Below are 17542 nucleotides of genomic sequence, written 5' to 3'. Positions count from 1 at the left end.
TCCCTGCTCATCAAAATGCTCATTCACATGGTAATGGCGGGCAGACATCTGCACATGAAGCACACAGCAGAGGGAATACGCTTACATGGCTCTGCTTCAAATACATTTACAGAGTGACTGACTTGTGCTATATTTACAATGTTGTACATCATAATGATATAAAGCTCCAATAATAACTGCTATATAACACCACCATACTATCTCATGGTATGAAGGATAATCTATGGATTTATCACAAATTCATATTTATAGCACTAGCAGTCTGAAGGTGGAAGGTTTACACAGTGCTGGCATCCCATTGGTGAAATTGGTGTAAAAAGGTTAACTGTAAAATTGTACATGATAGAGGGTTAAACAAGACACTGAAACTTTAGGGTTCCTGTTCTGTCATGACACTGACCTCTGACCTTCCTGTAGAGACAACAAAGTGGAAATTATTATTTCGACTGCATTGAGCAATCACAAATTGTACTATTAAACTTCAGTTATTTGCACTTTCATACAGTTGAGGAAGTCACAAGAGACAGATTTTAAAAAAGAACAGACAAAATTGAAGCAGCAGTGGCCAAGATATCTTGATCTTTAGTCCCTGATTTGGATTAAGATCCAAAAACATCAGATCCTACATTTCCCATAATGCAACCAACATAAACTTTATGTGTAAAATACTCTTTACTGTAATGGCCAAATAAATATCTTCTACAATGGTCACTAATGTTTATGTATGCTTCCAATGAACATTAAAAATAAACCAGTTTTAAGTTTTTAATTGTTGTTTGGGAATGCATGACAATTTTTTTTTTTTGAATATTTACATAGATATTTTTAAAAAGTTGACTGTATCAAACTACTGCCCTGGAGAATATACCTCTTACATAATAAAGTAATAACATACATAAAACATTCACATTACAAACAATATTAGGATAATATAAAATACTTGTAAATTATATAAACAAATTTTATACTTCATATTTTAATTGCATTTTAAAATTGGCTTGAGTACAGTATCCTAAATGTGCAATTTACTTTGGAACTCCACAGTGGTGAAGTCTTTCATCCTCATACAAATAAAACTCCATATTTCAATTGTTCTGTTCGTCCCAGCGATTTTTTCTAATATTATTAATATTTAAACCAGTACCTGTATTCATTATGATAACAACATTCAGCACAAAGCAATGATCTTTTTGGCTAGTAAAGCTTAAATGTAGCTGAATATGACAAAATCAAAACTGGTGATGAATAAAACAATGTTTTTTGCTATACAAACAAATTAATATGCTTGATATGTGCACACTCAGAGGTCAAGTGATATCCGAAAGTGCTGTGCTCTTTTGGCCAGTTCCTTTGCAAACTCTTGAGCCTCGTGCAGAGCTTGTGCATCCGGGAAGTGCAACGCCGCCTTCTTGGTGGCCACCGCCAGCTGCTTTAGGAGAGCACACAGGTGGTTGCTCTTACACAGAAGGCTCTGGGTTGACCCGCCAAGTTGGGCCTCCTTGCACAGGGTGTCCACCAGTCTCTGGCCCACCATGATCACCAGCTTACTTTGCGAGATGAATTTCTCTGGTGGCTGGCCATCCTGAAGGCTGCCCACAAAACCCCCAATGGCCTTCTGGAGAGCACCAAAGTAAAGCCGGCAGTGCTCTGACAAGGAGGAGGATCTATGTTCTTCTGTGCCACTGCCAGACTCAGAGGAGTGACGTTTGTTATTAACCTAAACAGAAATGGAACAAAGAATGTGAACCTGGCCATATGTTACGTCTTCCGGACTACAGCATTTTCCTGTCTTTCTGACTACGAGGAAATTCTTAAATTCTGGATAGCGACATCGTAGAGAGATATAAAAAAGTCAAGTTTTCTCAGAGGCAAAGGTGTTTTCATGCTAATTAAGTAATAACACATCCCTTGTGTTATAGGAGATACTCACATTGGCATTTTTAGAGACTGCTGTGACATTTTCTTTTGGATCCTTTTCCACTTCCTTCTGCTGCTTTTCAAAATCATTCTTAGTCTGTGGAAAAGTCAAAAGCAAATGAATTAGTATGCAAGTTACATTATTAAATATGCTTTGTGTTTCCCTTGGTTAATAGCTCATTATGCAGTTAAATAGCAAAAAGCTTTCACCTGTAGCTCTACATAATCGTTGTCATCCTCCACTAAGTCCCCTCCTTGTTCACTTCCATTGGGACTTTTCTTTGTCTCTGGTTGACCTATGGTGTTGAGAGGATCTGGATCTTTCTGAGGGGCTCTAAACAGAAGCTTACCATTCGCATTGATGATGGACACCAGGCGCTTGACATCCTCTGGAACAGTGCGTGCCACCATAACAAAGCGCTCCAGTAGGTCAGGTGTCTGGGCCTGCCCAGGGTCCTGACAGAGTGTATTAAGGGGCCAGCCAGCCATGTTCAGAGCACTTACTGTTTGTTGTAGGATCACACCTGAATCTTCTATGATAGATAGCTGTTTATAGAGCCTTGTCTGAAGGTTGCCATCGGTCAAACGACGGGCATTTCCCTTAATGTCCAGGGTAAAGTTTAGGAAGCACATCAGAGAACATGCAATCCCCTCTGCTGCTTCTTTGATCTCCATCAGGTGTTTCTCCAGATGTTCTTTGCTCCTCCAGTGACTGCTGACAAACTCCATTAGACGGGGAACAGCCCTGCAAACGGACTCCTGCAGGTCCAAAAGTCTGCGGCAGGCCTCGTCCTGGCTAAGCGTCACTTCTCGCAGAGGCTCAGGAGAGGATGAACTCAGAGCCAGAGAGTCACAGGAGCTCGTGGAGGAGCTGGAGGCCGTGCTGATTCTTTGACTGTCTGTTGAAGAGAGACGTAGGGTTCTGTCTCGCTCATCTTCCTCCTGCACCAGTGAGTCCCCACTTCCAGTAAGGTCATGGAAAGACGAACAAGCCAGAAAGTTCCTCATTCGTTGCAGACGCACTCTTTTGAGTTCATGAGCTTTGCTTGAGTCACCCCTGCACTCTAGGGGTATGTGATCACTGGAGGGAGCACTGCCAACTTGAGTAAGGGGTTCCTCCTTGGGTGGAACCGCATATACCAGCTCCTCTGTAAGCTTCTGAGTTGGAGGCTTGTCATAAATTGGGACCCTTGGCAGCACTTTGGGTGGACTTGGGCTGGGTTTTGGTATATCATAAAGCGAGGGACTTGGAGTGCCTCTTTGAATGAGCCAAGCACGTGTTGGAAGAGTGTCATAAAGTTCCCTGCAAATGGGTTTTGAGGGCATGGTATCATAGGGTGGACTTTGTTTCTCTGGACCCACTGGAACATCATAAATCCACTCAGGCTTGCAGGGGTTGGGGAGGGTGCTGTATCCACCAATCACTTTCTGGGCTTCTGTAGATGAGGGAATAGGGATGTCATAGTTTGGGTCCTGAGGCAAAGGTGGTGGAACTGCATAGACCTGTGCACAAGAGCAAAGTTGACAATATCACAGTCATGCAAAAGGACTTTAGACTGCTTCTCAAAGAAAACACATAAAAGTTGCCTTGCTTGATGAATTCCTCTTAATGTCTGAGGCTTACATAAGTGTCTCCTGGACTGCTGCACCTTAAACTCTCAGAGTGGTCAAATCTTTTCTCCAGCTCAGAAAGTGGAATCAGTGAGTTTTTTCGAGGCACGTGTCTTGGAGTTGTTGATGCCTGCAAACAGTAGATCACAATGACAGTGAAGATATCAGATTTGTACCCACTTAAGTGGAAGGATATCTTCAGATAGGCACTGCATTTGATGTATTTTGTCATGCATATTTTCAGGAACTCACAGTGAAAACAGAAGCTCGTCTTGCTTGGATTGGAACATCGTAAACCTCCCCTGTTGGACTGGGCACCATGCTGAAGTCTGAAGTCTGCAGAGGGAACAGACAAGCTGTAATATTGGATTTGACTGGTTAACACTTCGCACTGTTTTGATCAAAGCTGCATTGACCTCATTGACCTCTGCATCAACACATTTATGGGGACAGTGTTTGCTCTGAAGCTTGTTGAGTGCTGGAGAACCCCATTATGCATGCACTTTGCCAATTAACGCAGCTCTGTAATAGAAACCATGCTGCTCACTGAATGTTAGGTGGCTACTGCAGAGGGTAACAGGACGCCCCTGGAGCAGGAGAGGAAATGGTGAACATGTGGGTTTATCCCTCCCCACCTTCTGCAGCGCAGGCACCCATACAGACACTTCTATCCTTCTGGGGTCCCTGGCGGCATGAGCTGCTGTTTGCAGTTAAAAGTGTCTGAAGTCTGTGTCTGTTGGTCTTTTATAGGTCTATAAAGACCGCAGTGCTGCATGCCTGTCCCATGGAGAGGCCCCTAGTCCCCATCTGTAAGCTCTTTTGCCAGCAGGGGTTTCACAGCATTGCATTTCTGCAAGTCTACCTCTCTAATCATGAAGGTGAACACTTTCCAAAGTAAGGGACCATCTTTGACCTCAGAGAAATTGACAAACGGACATCTACATTGAGGTTTTATCTCTTTTCCACATAAATTCAATACTTAGGAAAAAAAAACTATGTTTACCTTGTTTCCCCCAAGTCCTTCTGTGCTGTGCCTAAGTGCTGGCGGGACTGGAATTTTTGATGCTGATAAAGGAGTGTGCGGGACCTTGTAGATCATGTCCATGCGTTCGTATGCTGGGCTGCTGGAGGGTCGGGGTACACTAGGGATCTGGTAGATATTTTGTGCACTGTCATCAGTTTCAGCATCAGTTAATTTGCATTTTTCTGTGTCATGGTTTAATGAGCCCGCATTGGTTCCAGTTTGTGGTAAAAGCTGCAGTCTATTTGCAGGAGCCAGACCATGCCGTCCATAAAGAGAACACATCCACCATCCGCTGGTGCCGGCCACGTTCTGATTCAGCACCATGACGATGTCCCCTTTTCGGAAAGCCAGCTCATCTGCACACTCTGCGGTGTTGTCATACAGAGCCTTCGCAAGTTTGTTCTAAAATAAAAGAGAGAAAATGGAAATAAAGATGAGAATGTAAAACATACCTGTTGGGGGATACTGTATGCCAGATTTAAATGAAAATAGTTGACCCAAAGACAACCTCCATGCGTGTCGTTCCTTGGTCCGTTTCTCTATTGAAATTTGCAATGTACAGATCCAAGTTTTAACTTCAAACTGAATGTAATGCATTTCTTCTTTTGCTGCTATAGACCTATGACAACATTTCCTTCTGCAAAATGTTGCGACAAGTTGCACGTCTGGGGCATCATCAGATACACAAGGAACAATTGCAAAAGTCATTTTCTGAATCACAGTTAAAGAAACAGTTGTCACAAAGTTACTCTTTCCCATATTGTTAGAGGGATTGTGAAACATCAACAAAACTAAGTAGAGCTATTTTTGTTCTGAATGTGACATCTACGCATCTTTGCTCTGTATTTTCACTTCCTATTTGAGCTTTTCTGCATCGACATAAATGGAAAACAAGTTTCTTCTTCCTCTTGCACACTTGAAAGCATCCTATCTTATAGCAAAATACACTGACTTGTAAATCAAACCTCAATTTTCTCTACATGTACATATCCTCACTGTCACTATAACTGCCTCGCTCTTTTCTGTATATGGAGAAATCAGACTGGGCTACATGAAACACCACAAGCACTGTTGGTAACAACTATACATGCAATGACTACAAACACTGATGTGAGACAGCTTCCTTTAATGCATTGTCACCACGCTTGCTGTGGTGACTGTATTTGTGCAAACTGTGAGAAACAAGCTGTTTATGGTGAAATGTGCTAAACCAAAACCACTAAGCAGAGCTGTGTTCACAGCCAGCAGCTTGTGGTTTGACTGACTATGCACACAGAGAAAAGTGGATTTTTTAAATTCACATCAGAAACATGTACGTATGTTCAGGTTACTTTGGTTAAAAAGTTACTTAAATAATAGGTTTCAATATGTAAAAAAAAAAATAATAATACTGAATCAAATATTAGAAGAGTAATGTGTGGTGTTCCACAAGGTGTAGTATAAGGACCTAAGTTATTTTTACTTAATTTAAATAATGTTTTTACAGTGTCCAATTTGTAACATTTGCAGATGATATAAATTCATGTTGTTCAGGTGAGGACATGAAAGAGTTATTAAAAAACAGTAGAAAGGAAATTAATCACATTATAAAAATGTTTTGATGTTAGTAAGTTATCACTAAATGAAAATAAAACAAAATTTATATTGTCTGGTGGCATTAGGGCTAATTGTGAAATCAAACTAAATTTAAATGTTGTTGAAATTGAAAGAGTATATGAAACAAAATGTTTAGGGGTGATTATAGATACATTTTTCACATATCATATTATATTATATTATATTAATACATTAGATTTCATGGAAATGATCTAAATCTGTCACTGTTCTTTATAAAACAATGGGCGCTACTGAGTATGAAATGTGTTTATATACTGTAAAGCTTACTTGTAATATCATATATGTCTTACTGTGCTTAAATTTGGGGAAATTCATATAAATCAAATCTTGACCCTGTAACTAAACTTCAGAAAAAAAGCCCCTAAGATAATATGTACATGAAGCTGGCTATTATGTATCTAATGATTTTATACAGGATCCTACACCTTAACATTTGTAGACATTGTATATTTGAAAACATTGGAAATACTATCCTGACAAGTTACCAACTGCAATGTTACTGTGTCACTATGTTGTCTTATCTTTTTTCGTGGTTGGAAAATTCCTCTGTCTTTTAGTCAGACTTCAAGATTGTGACTAACAGAGCTGCGACATTACAGCCAGGGACAGTTCAATGTGATGCACAATACAGGTTTCAACCTTGATAAACTTAAGATGTTTGTAATAAAACTGGAATGCAAACAAACTGTGACTGTGGAATTTGGGTCATTGAGAGGATACGCCTTTCCAGCATTTGCTTGTGGTGCAAAAGAGTCCATATGTACTGAACAAAAATTGCTCCATTTTCCACAGGTTTAAGTAAAAAATTCTAAAACTTATAATATACTTCTCTCAGATTATAGCCACATATTTCTTAAAATCTGTGTTAGTGAGTACTTCTTGATTTACCAGGATAAATCATCCATATGACAGGTATCGCATATCAAGATGAGGTGTGCTTTGGAATAGTCACAATAAAAAGCCTTCTCTGAAATGTGCAGTTTGATCACAACACAATGTCACAAATAACGTAAGTTTTGAGGGAGTGTGCTGTTTGCATGCTGACTGCTAGAATGTCCACTAGAGCTGTTGCCCATGAACTGAATGTTAATTTTGTAAAATGCTGCTTCCATAAATTTGGCAGCACATCTAACTAGCCTCACAATTGCAGACCATGTGTAAAAATACCAGCTCAGTACCTCTACATCCAGCATCTTCACCTGCAAGATTTGTGCAAAAACCATCAGTACTGTCTCAGGGAAGCTCATCTGAACGCTCAGCATCCTTATCAGAGTCTTGATCTGACAGCACTTCATCATTATTAACAACTTCAGCAATTGTGAGGTTGGTTGGATGTATTGCCAAATTGATGGAAAAGGCACTGGAAGATGTCTTAAAGTAGCAAAATGAACATTCAGGTCACAGGCAGTGGCTCTAGTGGACATACATGTAGTCAGCATGCCAGTGGTGCTCTTCATTAAAACCTGACATCAGTGGCACTGTGGTGTGATCAAACTGCACAATTTAGAGTGTCCTTTTATTGTGACTATCCAATGATGGCATTTAATCAGCATCTTGATATGTCACACCTGTCAGGTGGGTGGGTTATCTTGGAAAGTCGAGAAGTGATCACTAACATGGATTTAAACAAATTTGTGTCCAAAATTTGAAAGAAATAGCCTCGAGTGCATGAAAAAAAGTCTTAGATCTTTAGCATAAATCTGAAAAATGGGAGCAAAGACAAAACGGTTGCACGGTTCCAATGTTGCATACAGGTAGAAAGGTAGCACACACAGATCTTTGGGATAAAGTTGACAAATCTTAATTTCAGCCATTTAAAAGTAAAATAAGCAGTAAAACTCTCAGTACTAATGATGTAGAAATACTCCTACATACAGAAGTATTATCAGCAAAATATCCTCTCAAAAATAAAAATACCCATTTTGCTCCATAGCCTCTTGTCAGCCTAGCCTGTATAGTGTATTATTTAATTATTATTGCTAATTCATTAGCAATAAGAATTTTAATGTTGTAGGTGCACGCAAGCTCATTTGAACTTCTTTAAATTTAGCAATTTGAATGTTCAAGCAACTGTAACTGTCAAATAGATGCAGTGGAGTAAAAGCTACAATATTTCCATCTTAAACATAGTGAAAAACAAGCATATAAAAGCAACAACTAAAAAAAGAAATACTCAAGTGCAGTGCAAGAACATCAAATAACACTTAAGTTCTTGAGTAAAGGTACTTGCTTTCTTTCTACAGCAGTGACATGAGAGATGCAAGTGCAAGACACTATAGTAATAATGGTACAGACGGTCCCTGAACAAAACACACACCCCGACACACACACCACCCTCAGCTGATATGTGAGTTTGTGTGTGTGTGTGTCTGCTGGCCCTGCCCTCTCTCTGAGGGTGAATCCTCTGCAACAAAGAGTCCATTCACCATCCGAGCCTAACACACTCAGCACCTGTTGGGATGCAGGCCTGTGGAGCACACTGACCGCAGCAGACTATGCCCCCCCCACACACACACACACACATACGCACACACACAGACCAAGCCTCAGCAAACTCCTTAATCCTCCAGGTCATGCTACAGACATGCAAGTGAAATACATGGGGTCAAATGACAGTCAGCAACCGTACCACCAAGATTTATGTTGGTGGAGCTACTTTCTCTTCGAATCGTCAGTGAACACTATCTTAACATAACATAAGCAGCTGACTGGTTTCATGATCATCACGACAGACTCCACATCATGATAAGATGGGTTAGGGTTAGGGTTAGGGTTAGGGTTAACCCTAACCCGTACGTAAAAAACTCTTCAGAGGGCCACAGATGCCATTTAAACCACAGCCGGTCATGTGACCTGATTAGTGATACTTTGTCCAAACTATGTACCCACTAAATTCAGGTCACTCGTCCCCCGCCTCTTGCTGTGTTTACTCGTGTGTCCCTGGTTCAGTGTCTGCGTGTTGATCACTGAGTACAGTAACAAAGTCAGATTCAGCTGTGACTCTTTTGGATTCCTGCACACGCCTGCTTGTGCAGATCAGCCACTCTGACAGCTGGCCTTCAGCACTTTAACTGCACAGCTGTCTCTGCCTTTCCCGTCTCTCCACTCCATCCTGTTCACAAATTAACATCGGACCTCCACACGCAACGCAAGAAATGGTTTCAAAAGGTCAGGATAGGAGCTACTGTCCAGGCAATAAGTCACACCAGGCCAAATCACTTCAATACACAATGCTGGAAGTGAAGTGAAACACTGTTTTCATGACAATTCTAATTTTCACTTGCTGTTATATGTCAACAACAAACAACAACATGAAGGGCTGCAACTGCTGCTTATTTCCATGATTGATTCATCTGTTTAATTAACTAATTTATTGTTTAGTCGAAAATATGAAATTGTGAAAAATGCTCATCAAAGCTTTCCAAACTGTGATAAAATCACTTTTTAGTTTTTATTTTCATTTCTATTTCCAGTTTCTATTTTCCTACTAAGGCTTAAAGCAATGATTGATTATCAAAACATTTTTTAAGAGACTCACTGAAAGGCTGTTTGTTCTCTGCATTTATAGTCAAGGTGATTGTTTCTGGTATTTAAAGGGATAGTTCACTACAAAATCCAAAATACATATTTTTACTGTTAACTTGTTGTGCTATTTATCGATCTTGATTGTTTTGGTGTGAGTTGCCGAGTGTTGGAGAATAGTGTGGAATTATATGGCACTTGGCGTGTGGTGCTCAAAACACTAAAGAAATACATTAGAAAAAGTCAACAGCGATCTCTCTTTCCAGAAATCATTACCTGGTTACTCAACATAATCTACAGACCTTGTTTGAGCAGTTTCATGTAGGATTTTGTTTTTACATGAACCATGCCGGCCAACAGTAACCGCACTTCTAATTCAACTTGCACCACTTATCCAGCTAATGTTACAGCTTAACAAGGAGGATGCTATTAATGTAAGAGCCTCTCATCCACGAGAAGTAGTGGACTTCCTTCTGCACTTCTTATAAACTGTATAATTCATAAAATAAGGAAATTATCCTGCAGCCACTGACGTGCATTAATCAGGTATTTTGTAACTGCACTAAAGGATGGAAACCCCCTGTGTCAAGGACTAATGCTGTTGGGTAATTGCAAACTTTTTTTTCTATATAATCAGACAGCACCTGTAGAGACACACTATTAAGTCATCATAATAAGAGCATCCAGTCCCAGAGAGCCATTGGAACAGGAACAGGAACCAGTGTAGGAAGTGGTTCCCAGTGTGCGAATGACACCCTCCTGATTCACTTTGACCTTTTGCCCCTTGACAGCCCGGGCACGACCCCAGGGTCAGGTCAGCACCTCATCCATTATACTGTCAGACACATGCCAGGCCCAGCACAACACCCACGGTGGCGGTGAACAAATCTGTCACGCACAACTAAAAGTTCACTCAAATTAAGAAAAATGTTCGTTTTCCCAGACAGAGTGGCGGGAGCAGGGTGTTCAAGATGAGGCAGGGCACATAGCTGAGATAATCCCTTTTCTTAAATTTGGACAGGAAGTCAGCTTGTAAATATGACATATTAGACTTTCCCACAGTATCTTAGATTCAGAAATGGGGGCAGGGAGAGAGATGAGAAGGAGAGACTGGGACAGACAGACAAACAGAGAGAAAAACACTAGGAGAGAGACGTGGTATCCCTGTAAATTATTTTTTGACATGTTGGAAATTCGTCCCTGGTCGAATTTTATCATCTTAAATGATCCTCAGATGTGCTTCATGGAAAATCACCTTTATCATCTCATTCTCCAATCCAGACACATCCAAAAGGAGGCTGAGGAGAGTGATTCAGACTGCGTGGCAGTGACATTGACTCGCTACAGCTGCCCTGGTATTTCCTGTATGGGAACTGGTGAGAACTATGTCAAAATCTCATAAACAAACGCACACAGACTTGATGAAACTTCCAAGGACCATTTAGTGGACATTCCACAAAGACAGCTAATCTTCTTAGTATAATATAAGACAGAAAAAATAGCAACAAGACTTAAAATCTTTCAAAACTAAACAAAAAGGCCTTTTTAAAGATGACTGAACTGATGTCATCTCTAATAGATTATTTGCTCTTATGTGAATGCAGATCTCAGGATTTGCTTTGCTCTCATCTGTTGATTTATTGGACTGTAAAAAAGTCCATTTGGCTTATGGCAACTAATGCTGTGCTCACACTGCCAGTGATACAGTAACAGGGTACAAACAGGTACATGCAAACCGGTGGTAAGGCACTACAAACTGGCGGCCAACATGTCGCCGTGGATGGCTGTGACGCGCAACAAACCAAAGTTGAGCTAGCTTCTTCTTTTTTCAGCGTCCTTATAATGTGGCGAAACCTTAAGCAATCATATGGTTTGTTTCAAGCTGTGGTACTGTGTTACGTAGCTTAGTTATCTGATACTATGCTAGCTTTATGTCTAATGACATTGATCATTTTTGACCAAACACAAAGTAAAGATGACATTTACTCAAGGTACATTGTTGCAAGTAGCAAGCCTGTGACAACATGCGAACCTTGTGGTTATTCTGGTATACCTTCACTTGGTATGAATGCTTTCTTATTGTGTCTAATGTTAGCTAATGTTAGCAAACCTTAAACTCTAGCTGCGTAACTGAACAATGTCGGTTAAATGAACTCAGGACTCTTTGTTACTAATGCTATTGTCTTTTAAATTTTTATTAGAAAAGTAAGAATTTAACAGCTTAATGCTCACTTTAACATGTGATCAAAGGAAGACAGTGAGATGGAATTAAATGCTGTGGTTGAAAGCTTAAGTTGACCTTTGAGTTTACATTATTTTGTTATATACAAACAGATACTGCAGTTGTGTGAGTACAGTAAGTCTTGTTAATGAATGCGATGTTAAAGAAAAATGTAACTACTTTCAACAAATGGTGAAGAAGATCAGAGTCGCGGCGCAGCTATTTCAAGGTTTTTAGAGAAGTATGACAAATGGAAAGCAAATAGCTGCTTTATTTCAATGTTTGATTATGGCTACTAGACTACAGGTTTGACAGTGAATAGTCTTATCTTAAACTGTAGCTAATAACAAACAGAATAAGAAGAAATGCTGTAGGATGGACTGGAGTAAACAGGAAGTTTCTATTCGGTGGCAGGAACTTATCTCACTGCTCACACTCTGCATTTATTTATACTCACACTTCCTCAGACTCATCTCTGCCTTTTGTCAAAATGAATATGTTCACAGTGTGACCACTTTGATACTTTACTTGTTAACTACTGGTTTGGCCTTTTTCCCTGCACGGACATAAACAATGTTTTACCTATTGTGAATGTAATGGTGCTACATTAAACATTTAAGGCTGACTACTTTCTTTTTGAGGGAATACTATAATATTGCTAAACATGCAGAGAAGTTTGGGCATTTCCTTCCAGCCTATAAACTGCTTTTAATTTTATGTGAAACATAATCAGATTTGAAGATAATCTGAAGGATTACTTAAAGGTACCCTATGGAATTTTTAAGAACCATGGAGCAATGTTTTGATAAGTACAACTCAAAGTTTTTTTTAGTGAGTTTGTACTCTCAAATGAAATACTTAGTATATTACTGGAAGAACATTTGAGGCACTGCCAATGATTTTCACTATTGAAACATGCACTACATTTCTCAACATTTCTTGCATCTTTTCACATGGGCCATGGCAATGCCGTAATAAATGGGGCTAAGGGACAGTCCAGCAGATGGTGGTAAAAAAAAAAAGCCAAACACCATAAAAGAAAAAAAAGAAGATGGGACAAGGCCGGATGTATGTGTACAGACATTTCTTTTCTTTTTTTGTTTTTGCAGGAACGTGTCAGGTGGTGTTTTTCTCTGGTGCCAATTTTCTTTCTTAAACAAGTTGAAGATGAAAATATGTCATCGGAGGAGTCTTGAGATTGGTTCGCTTGCTCCACATCAAAGCATCTTCCGCCAAACCGATGTAACCGTTTACGTGCTTGTCTCTGCAATGTTATTGCTTTCATTTACTACAGACATACTGGCATTTTCCCTGAAATGTTATGAGATCTTGAGGTTGAAGATTTGGCAATGCAGATTTTCCTGAACATTGATCCCTGCTCCTTTTGACATATAGCAGGCAGACAATGCTCTTGAGTATTTCAGGGATAGACGGCATTTATGAAACAGGCTTAATACGTAGCTGCAGGTTATAAAAACCACAACAATGAGCTCAAAAACACCATAAATCTGCTTGGTGCAAATGGGAACTGCAGTCATGAGCTAATTTTCTGTAGGTTTGCATCTGCAAATGACACCTTTCACATTAGTGATGTTAAAATACTGATGAGAGCAGCTTTAAAAAGATGGCTGATAAGTCTCAGTTCTGCTTTTCACCTAAACCTCCCACTAAAGCCAAAGCAACACCCTCCTCATCTGAATAGGCATTCAGGGAATTGCTTGTGGAAAGCCCCAGATGTGTTGCAACTTATTGCTGTGTATTATTTATCAATCCGTGTGTTATTACCTTAGAAACTGCTCGATCCAAGTCTCTATTGATCACTCAGTTAATTTCGTTTTCATACTCTGGTGAGTTTATTCAGGAGCCTATAGCCCGGTTGGCACAAATCCTAACAGCATGAACGATGAGGGCTTCTCAATCCTGAGGTAGAGTTATAATCCTCAGCAGTTAATCACACAGACAGTGGCTGGATAACACACAGGACAGATGGAGAATTCAACTTATCTGAACTTCCTTGAGTGGGATGTGAAGAGGATGCTGCCACTTCTCCATGCCAGCCTCCCGCTGTGTAAGCCCTCATGACTGACTACTGCTCTCAGATGACAAAAACAGACAGACAGCTTCGTTGCACGAGGCGTCCCAAAATAGCTCTCAATGAGCTAAAATGGACATAAATTCCAGTATGAAATAACCTTATAGAACGGAAATGAGATTGCTCAAACTGACTCTTAGTCATCAGCCAATCTAGTCATATTTTTTGTAAAGCAGGGATGAATAAGATGAGCTCAGTTACAAATTTGCTTTGCATGGGAAAATGTCAAGATGATGCATATCCTTTCCCTCTACTGTGAGCTACAGACAAGACCTGGACCAGGATGATTATGCTTTACTATAACATCAATCATGTGGAGACTTTTTAAACATTTTCCACCCAAGGACCCCCAAACCAAACAATGACTGAGCTGGTGAACCTCAGTTAAGTGTAACGATACTGTGCACAGTGCCAGACCTAGCAGATTTAGCGCCCTAAGCAAGCTTTCTTTGGTACCCCCCCACACTCCACCCCCACCCCCCAGTTAATGAGAAATCAACTCAACTAACAAACAATAAGAATAAATAAACAACAAAAGATTACGGTATGCTCAATTGTAGCAAATTTTTCCTTCTTATATTTTTTTTTTTTTTTTTTTTGTACTGTGCTCCTGGTGGCTTTTGCCTTTTTTATTTTCTTTATACTCTAATACTACAGAATAGGGTTGTCAATCACCAGAGGCCCCACGATACGATTTTCACAATAGGTTAAGTTAAAATATCATATTATTGCTATTGTAAAAGTTTTGCTAAATGCCTAGTAATGCAATGCAGGGGTGCCCTATGTTGGGCATAGCCACTGGTTGTGCAGATATTCCGCATTTTTAGATATGAAATAAATTCAGAATTATCAAGCAAAACTAGTCTTAGCAAAGATAAAGAAACTGTGGAAGAAGAGTCAGACATTCTTTGAGTCTCTTTTGCTAAATGTAATGTTTTTCCCATCTGCTGCTGGCTACCTTACAGTCCCACTTAGTCACTCAGGGGGTCCTTTAACAAACGCTGACTTATAGAAACACAATACTGCAATTATATGCATTGATCATTTCTTGTTCAAGCTACAAACAGCATCAGAAAAAAAGTCCAACAATAGTTCATCTAACTCAAAAGTCAACACCATTTTCTGCAACATGCAGGCCAACGAGTAAAAGTCCAGCTGAGGTTAAAGAGGCATCAAGATGTAAAGAGAAGTTTCAACAACAGGCGAGTACCAACCAGACACCAAAAGCTTCACTCACCACATCCACCCCAAATAAAAAGTACACACAGCAGCACATGTGCAGAGGGTTTTGGAGATCAGAAACCAACATGCAGGCAGTTTGATCAGCTGTTGCTAGGATGTGCAATTGACACACTTCTTGGGTTTTATGACCAAACATCATAAGGACGTACAGATTCACATATAATGTCCCAATGATGTATTCCTGAGCAGCCTGAGTTGATAATCTCACTTCTAAAGGCTTGTGTGTTAATGAGGCTCATAAAGTTTCACTCTCAGCTCTGTGTCAGGATCTCTCAGGTTACAGCAGCCTACAGTGGAACAGGTCAGAGGGGCTGTGTGTAGAAATAGGCGGTAGCTGACACCGCAAAGTTAAAGTGAAATCCAAGCAGGTGGTCTACAGGGGCATTCCTCTGGCAAGCAAGCGCACACCACAGAGAACATACATCACAGCTTGCATCCAAAAATGATATTAACAGTCATTCAAAATAGCTGAATTGTAATAAAAACTGTAGTTTTATCAAAAGCAGCTGCAGCACTCACCATGTTTGTTATTCAGTGGTGTTCAGTGTCCACACAAATGAGAAATAAATCCGTCCACAGAGGGTCAGTATTTCAGTGAATCATCTCACCCATGAGTGTGTGTGCTCAGGGATTTACTCCTCGTCTGCGTCTCAAGCATATTGTCTGAGCTGTCACTGAGAGCCACACTGTTGTACACCCTGGGCGGAGTAACAGAGCACCATGTCATTGACAGAGCTGCTCTCCTGCAGCCCCATTGGCCAGAGAGACACCCCCCTTTTCTGCAGCTACCCCACCTCACCACTATTTTTTTCACTCAGCTTCATGCCACTCTGTGCTCTTTCCTCTCATCTTACTGATAAGCAGAAGTCATTTGTCACTAGCTTACTTTTCCAACTAGCTGAGGGAATTTTTGTCATCTCTTATTATTTTGCTTCCTCTTTTCTTCTAAGTCTGACACTCCTCAGTATGCATGACAGATTTATAGGGCAGGTTTGGGGGTGGTGGGGGGGTAGTTTGTTTGAAGCAGAAATTCTTGTGGCTTTTCTCATTGTTGTCTGGACAACACAGACAGCAGCGTCTGGGAGAGTTAGGTGGGGGGTTGGGGAATGTAGAGGAGTGATAGGGGCACAGTGACCTTTCAATGTGAGGGTGCAAGCTGGAGTTGAAGAGAAAATTGGGAGCTTTGATATCTGTGGCTCTTTTTCTATCATTATTCTGATTTTTTTGAGGGTGTCCCTAAACGCCACCAAGTATTTTAAAATGGAACGCTTCCAAAATTAAGAATTCCAATGTGTTAGTTCCATGACCTCAGAAAGATCAATCAACACTTCAGAGTTTAAAGTTATGAGGCTCTATCTGACATTTTTGTCGAAACTGCGTTATTCATATATGTATTCTTAATCATATATGTATTCTTGTTTGTTTTTTTTTTTTAAATCTATACGCATTTTTGGACTTTTTATTAGAAAACAAAAAGGTTCATATCATTTTAGCTATTTGGAATACAGAATCTTTGGGGCTCAATATCTCAGAACTGCTCAGAATGCAGATAGAAGCTTCTAATAATAAGGTGGCGACTTGTGAAGATAAACTACCCCATCTTAAAGCCAGAAACTAGAGAATTAAATCTCAATCTTATGATGTCATCGGATTTAAAGTCTGGAGCTGCTTAATAGACAATGAGCGGGGACCTGATTTTGTGCATTTACAGAATGTTTATTGTCTCTTTAATACCCAAATGAGCTTTATTCTTAGTATTGCTAGTGCTGAAACAAAAAATGTACCCATATAGACCAAATCACCGTGACATCCCACTTACAAGAATCGCTTCCAAGTAGAAGACTGGTAATTTATTTGAATAACAGAGATTTGTTACATCAGTAAAAATGTTTATTTCTGTTGTTAAGATGTAACTATAGCATCGACAGATATTTAGTTAAACAGGAAGATCAAACCTATATGACTTTTCTATTGTGCTTATTTTATGTTCAGTTGATTTGCTTGCGTCTTTTGTTGAACCAAATCTAGAAGCTAAACGACGTACTGCTGTGGACAAGGGCCACAGCAACATGTATTTTAGCCACCGAAAAAACATTAAATAACAGTTTAAGTTTTAGTTTAAGTGTACAATATGTTTGGAATATCCTGGGTTATATGAAGTGATTACTTTTTTTGGGTGAACTGAGTTCAGTGGCTTTGAAATAACAGCTTCAGTTTCCCGTCAGCGTTTCATTTTATGTGTGATGCAGATGTTTCCTACCCACATATAGTGCTAAACAAACATTGCGATTTGGTT

At 39.9% G+C, this 17542-nt stretch overlaps 1 protein-coding gene across 2 annotated transcripts; it reads right to left on the bottom strand.

Moving 5' to 3' along the window:
• Nucleotides 1–751: 751 nt before the first annotated feature.
• On the bottom strand, nt 752–15925 carry cass4 (Cas scaffold protein family member 4). 2 transcript variants are annotated; one of them, XM_042505729.2, is made up of 7 exons: nt 15766–15925; nt 4532–4954; nt 3781–3864; nt 3542–3658; nt 2128–3420; nt 1931–2014; nt 752–1717 (listed from the first exon to the last, which is right to left on the bottom strand). In XM_042505729.2, the coding sequence occupies exons 1-7, from the start codon at nt 15766–15768 to the stop codon at nt 1301–1303; spliced, it is 2421 nt and encodes an 806-aa protein (XP_042361663.1). In that variant the 5' UTR covers nt 15769–15925; the 3' UTR covers nt 752–1300. The 2 variants fall into 2 exon arrangements, with proteins under 2 accessions (XP_042361663.1, XP_042361655.1); XM_042505721.2 differs by lacking the exon at nt 15766–15925 and adding an exon at nt 5061–7029.
• Between the last annotated feature and the right edge of the window lie 1617 nt (nt 15926–17542).

Source organism: Plectropomus leopardus, chromosome 2 (genome assembly GCF_026936395.1).
Source record: "Plectropomus leopardus strain MGB_pleo_1.0 chromosome 2, ASM2693639v1, whole genome shotgun sequence".
Classification (NCBI taxonomy): Eukaryota; Metazoa; Chordata; class Actinopteri; order Perciformes; family Serranidae; genus Plectropomus; species Plectropomus leopardus.
The sequence above is the reverse complement of the archived record's forward strand: the minus strand, read 5'-3'. Positions and strand labels throughout refer to the sequence as shown.

Excerpts from the sequence above, each read along its gene's own strand:
- cass4 (XM_042505721.2), bottom strand. Across the intron at positions 3,421-3,541 it reads GCAGTCCAGGAGACACTTAT|GTCTATGCAGTTCCACCACC; the intron begins GTAAGCCTCAGA and ends TCTTGTGCACAG. Across the intron at positions 2,015-2,127 it reads ACGATTATGTAGAGCTACAG|ACTAAGAATGATTTTGAAAA; the intron begins GTGAAAGCTTTT and ends ACTTTTCCACAG.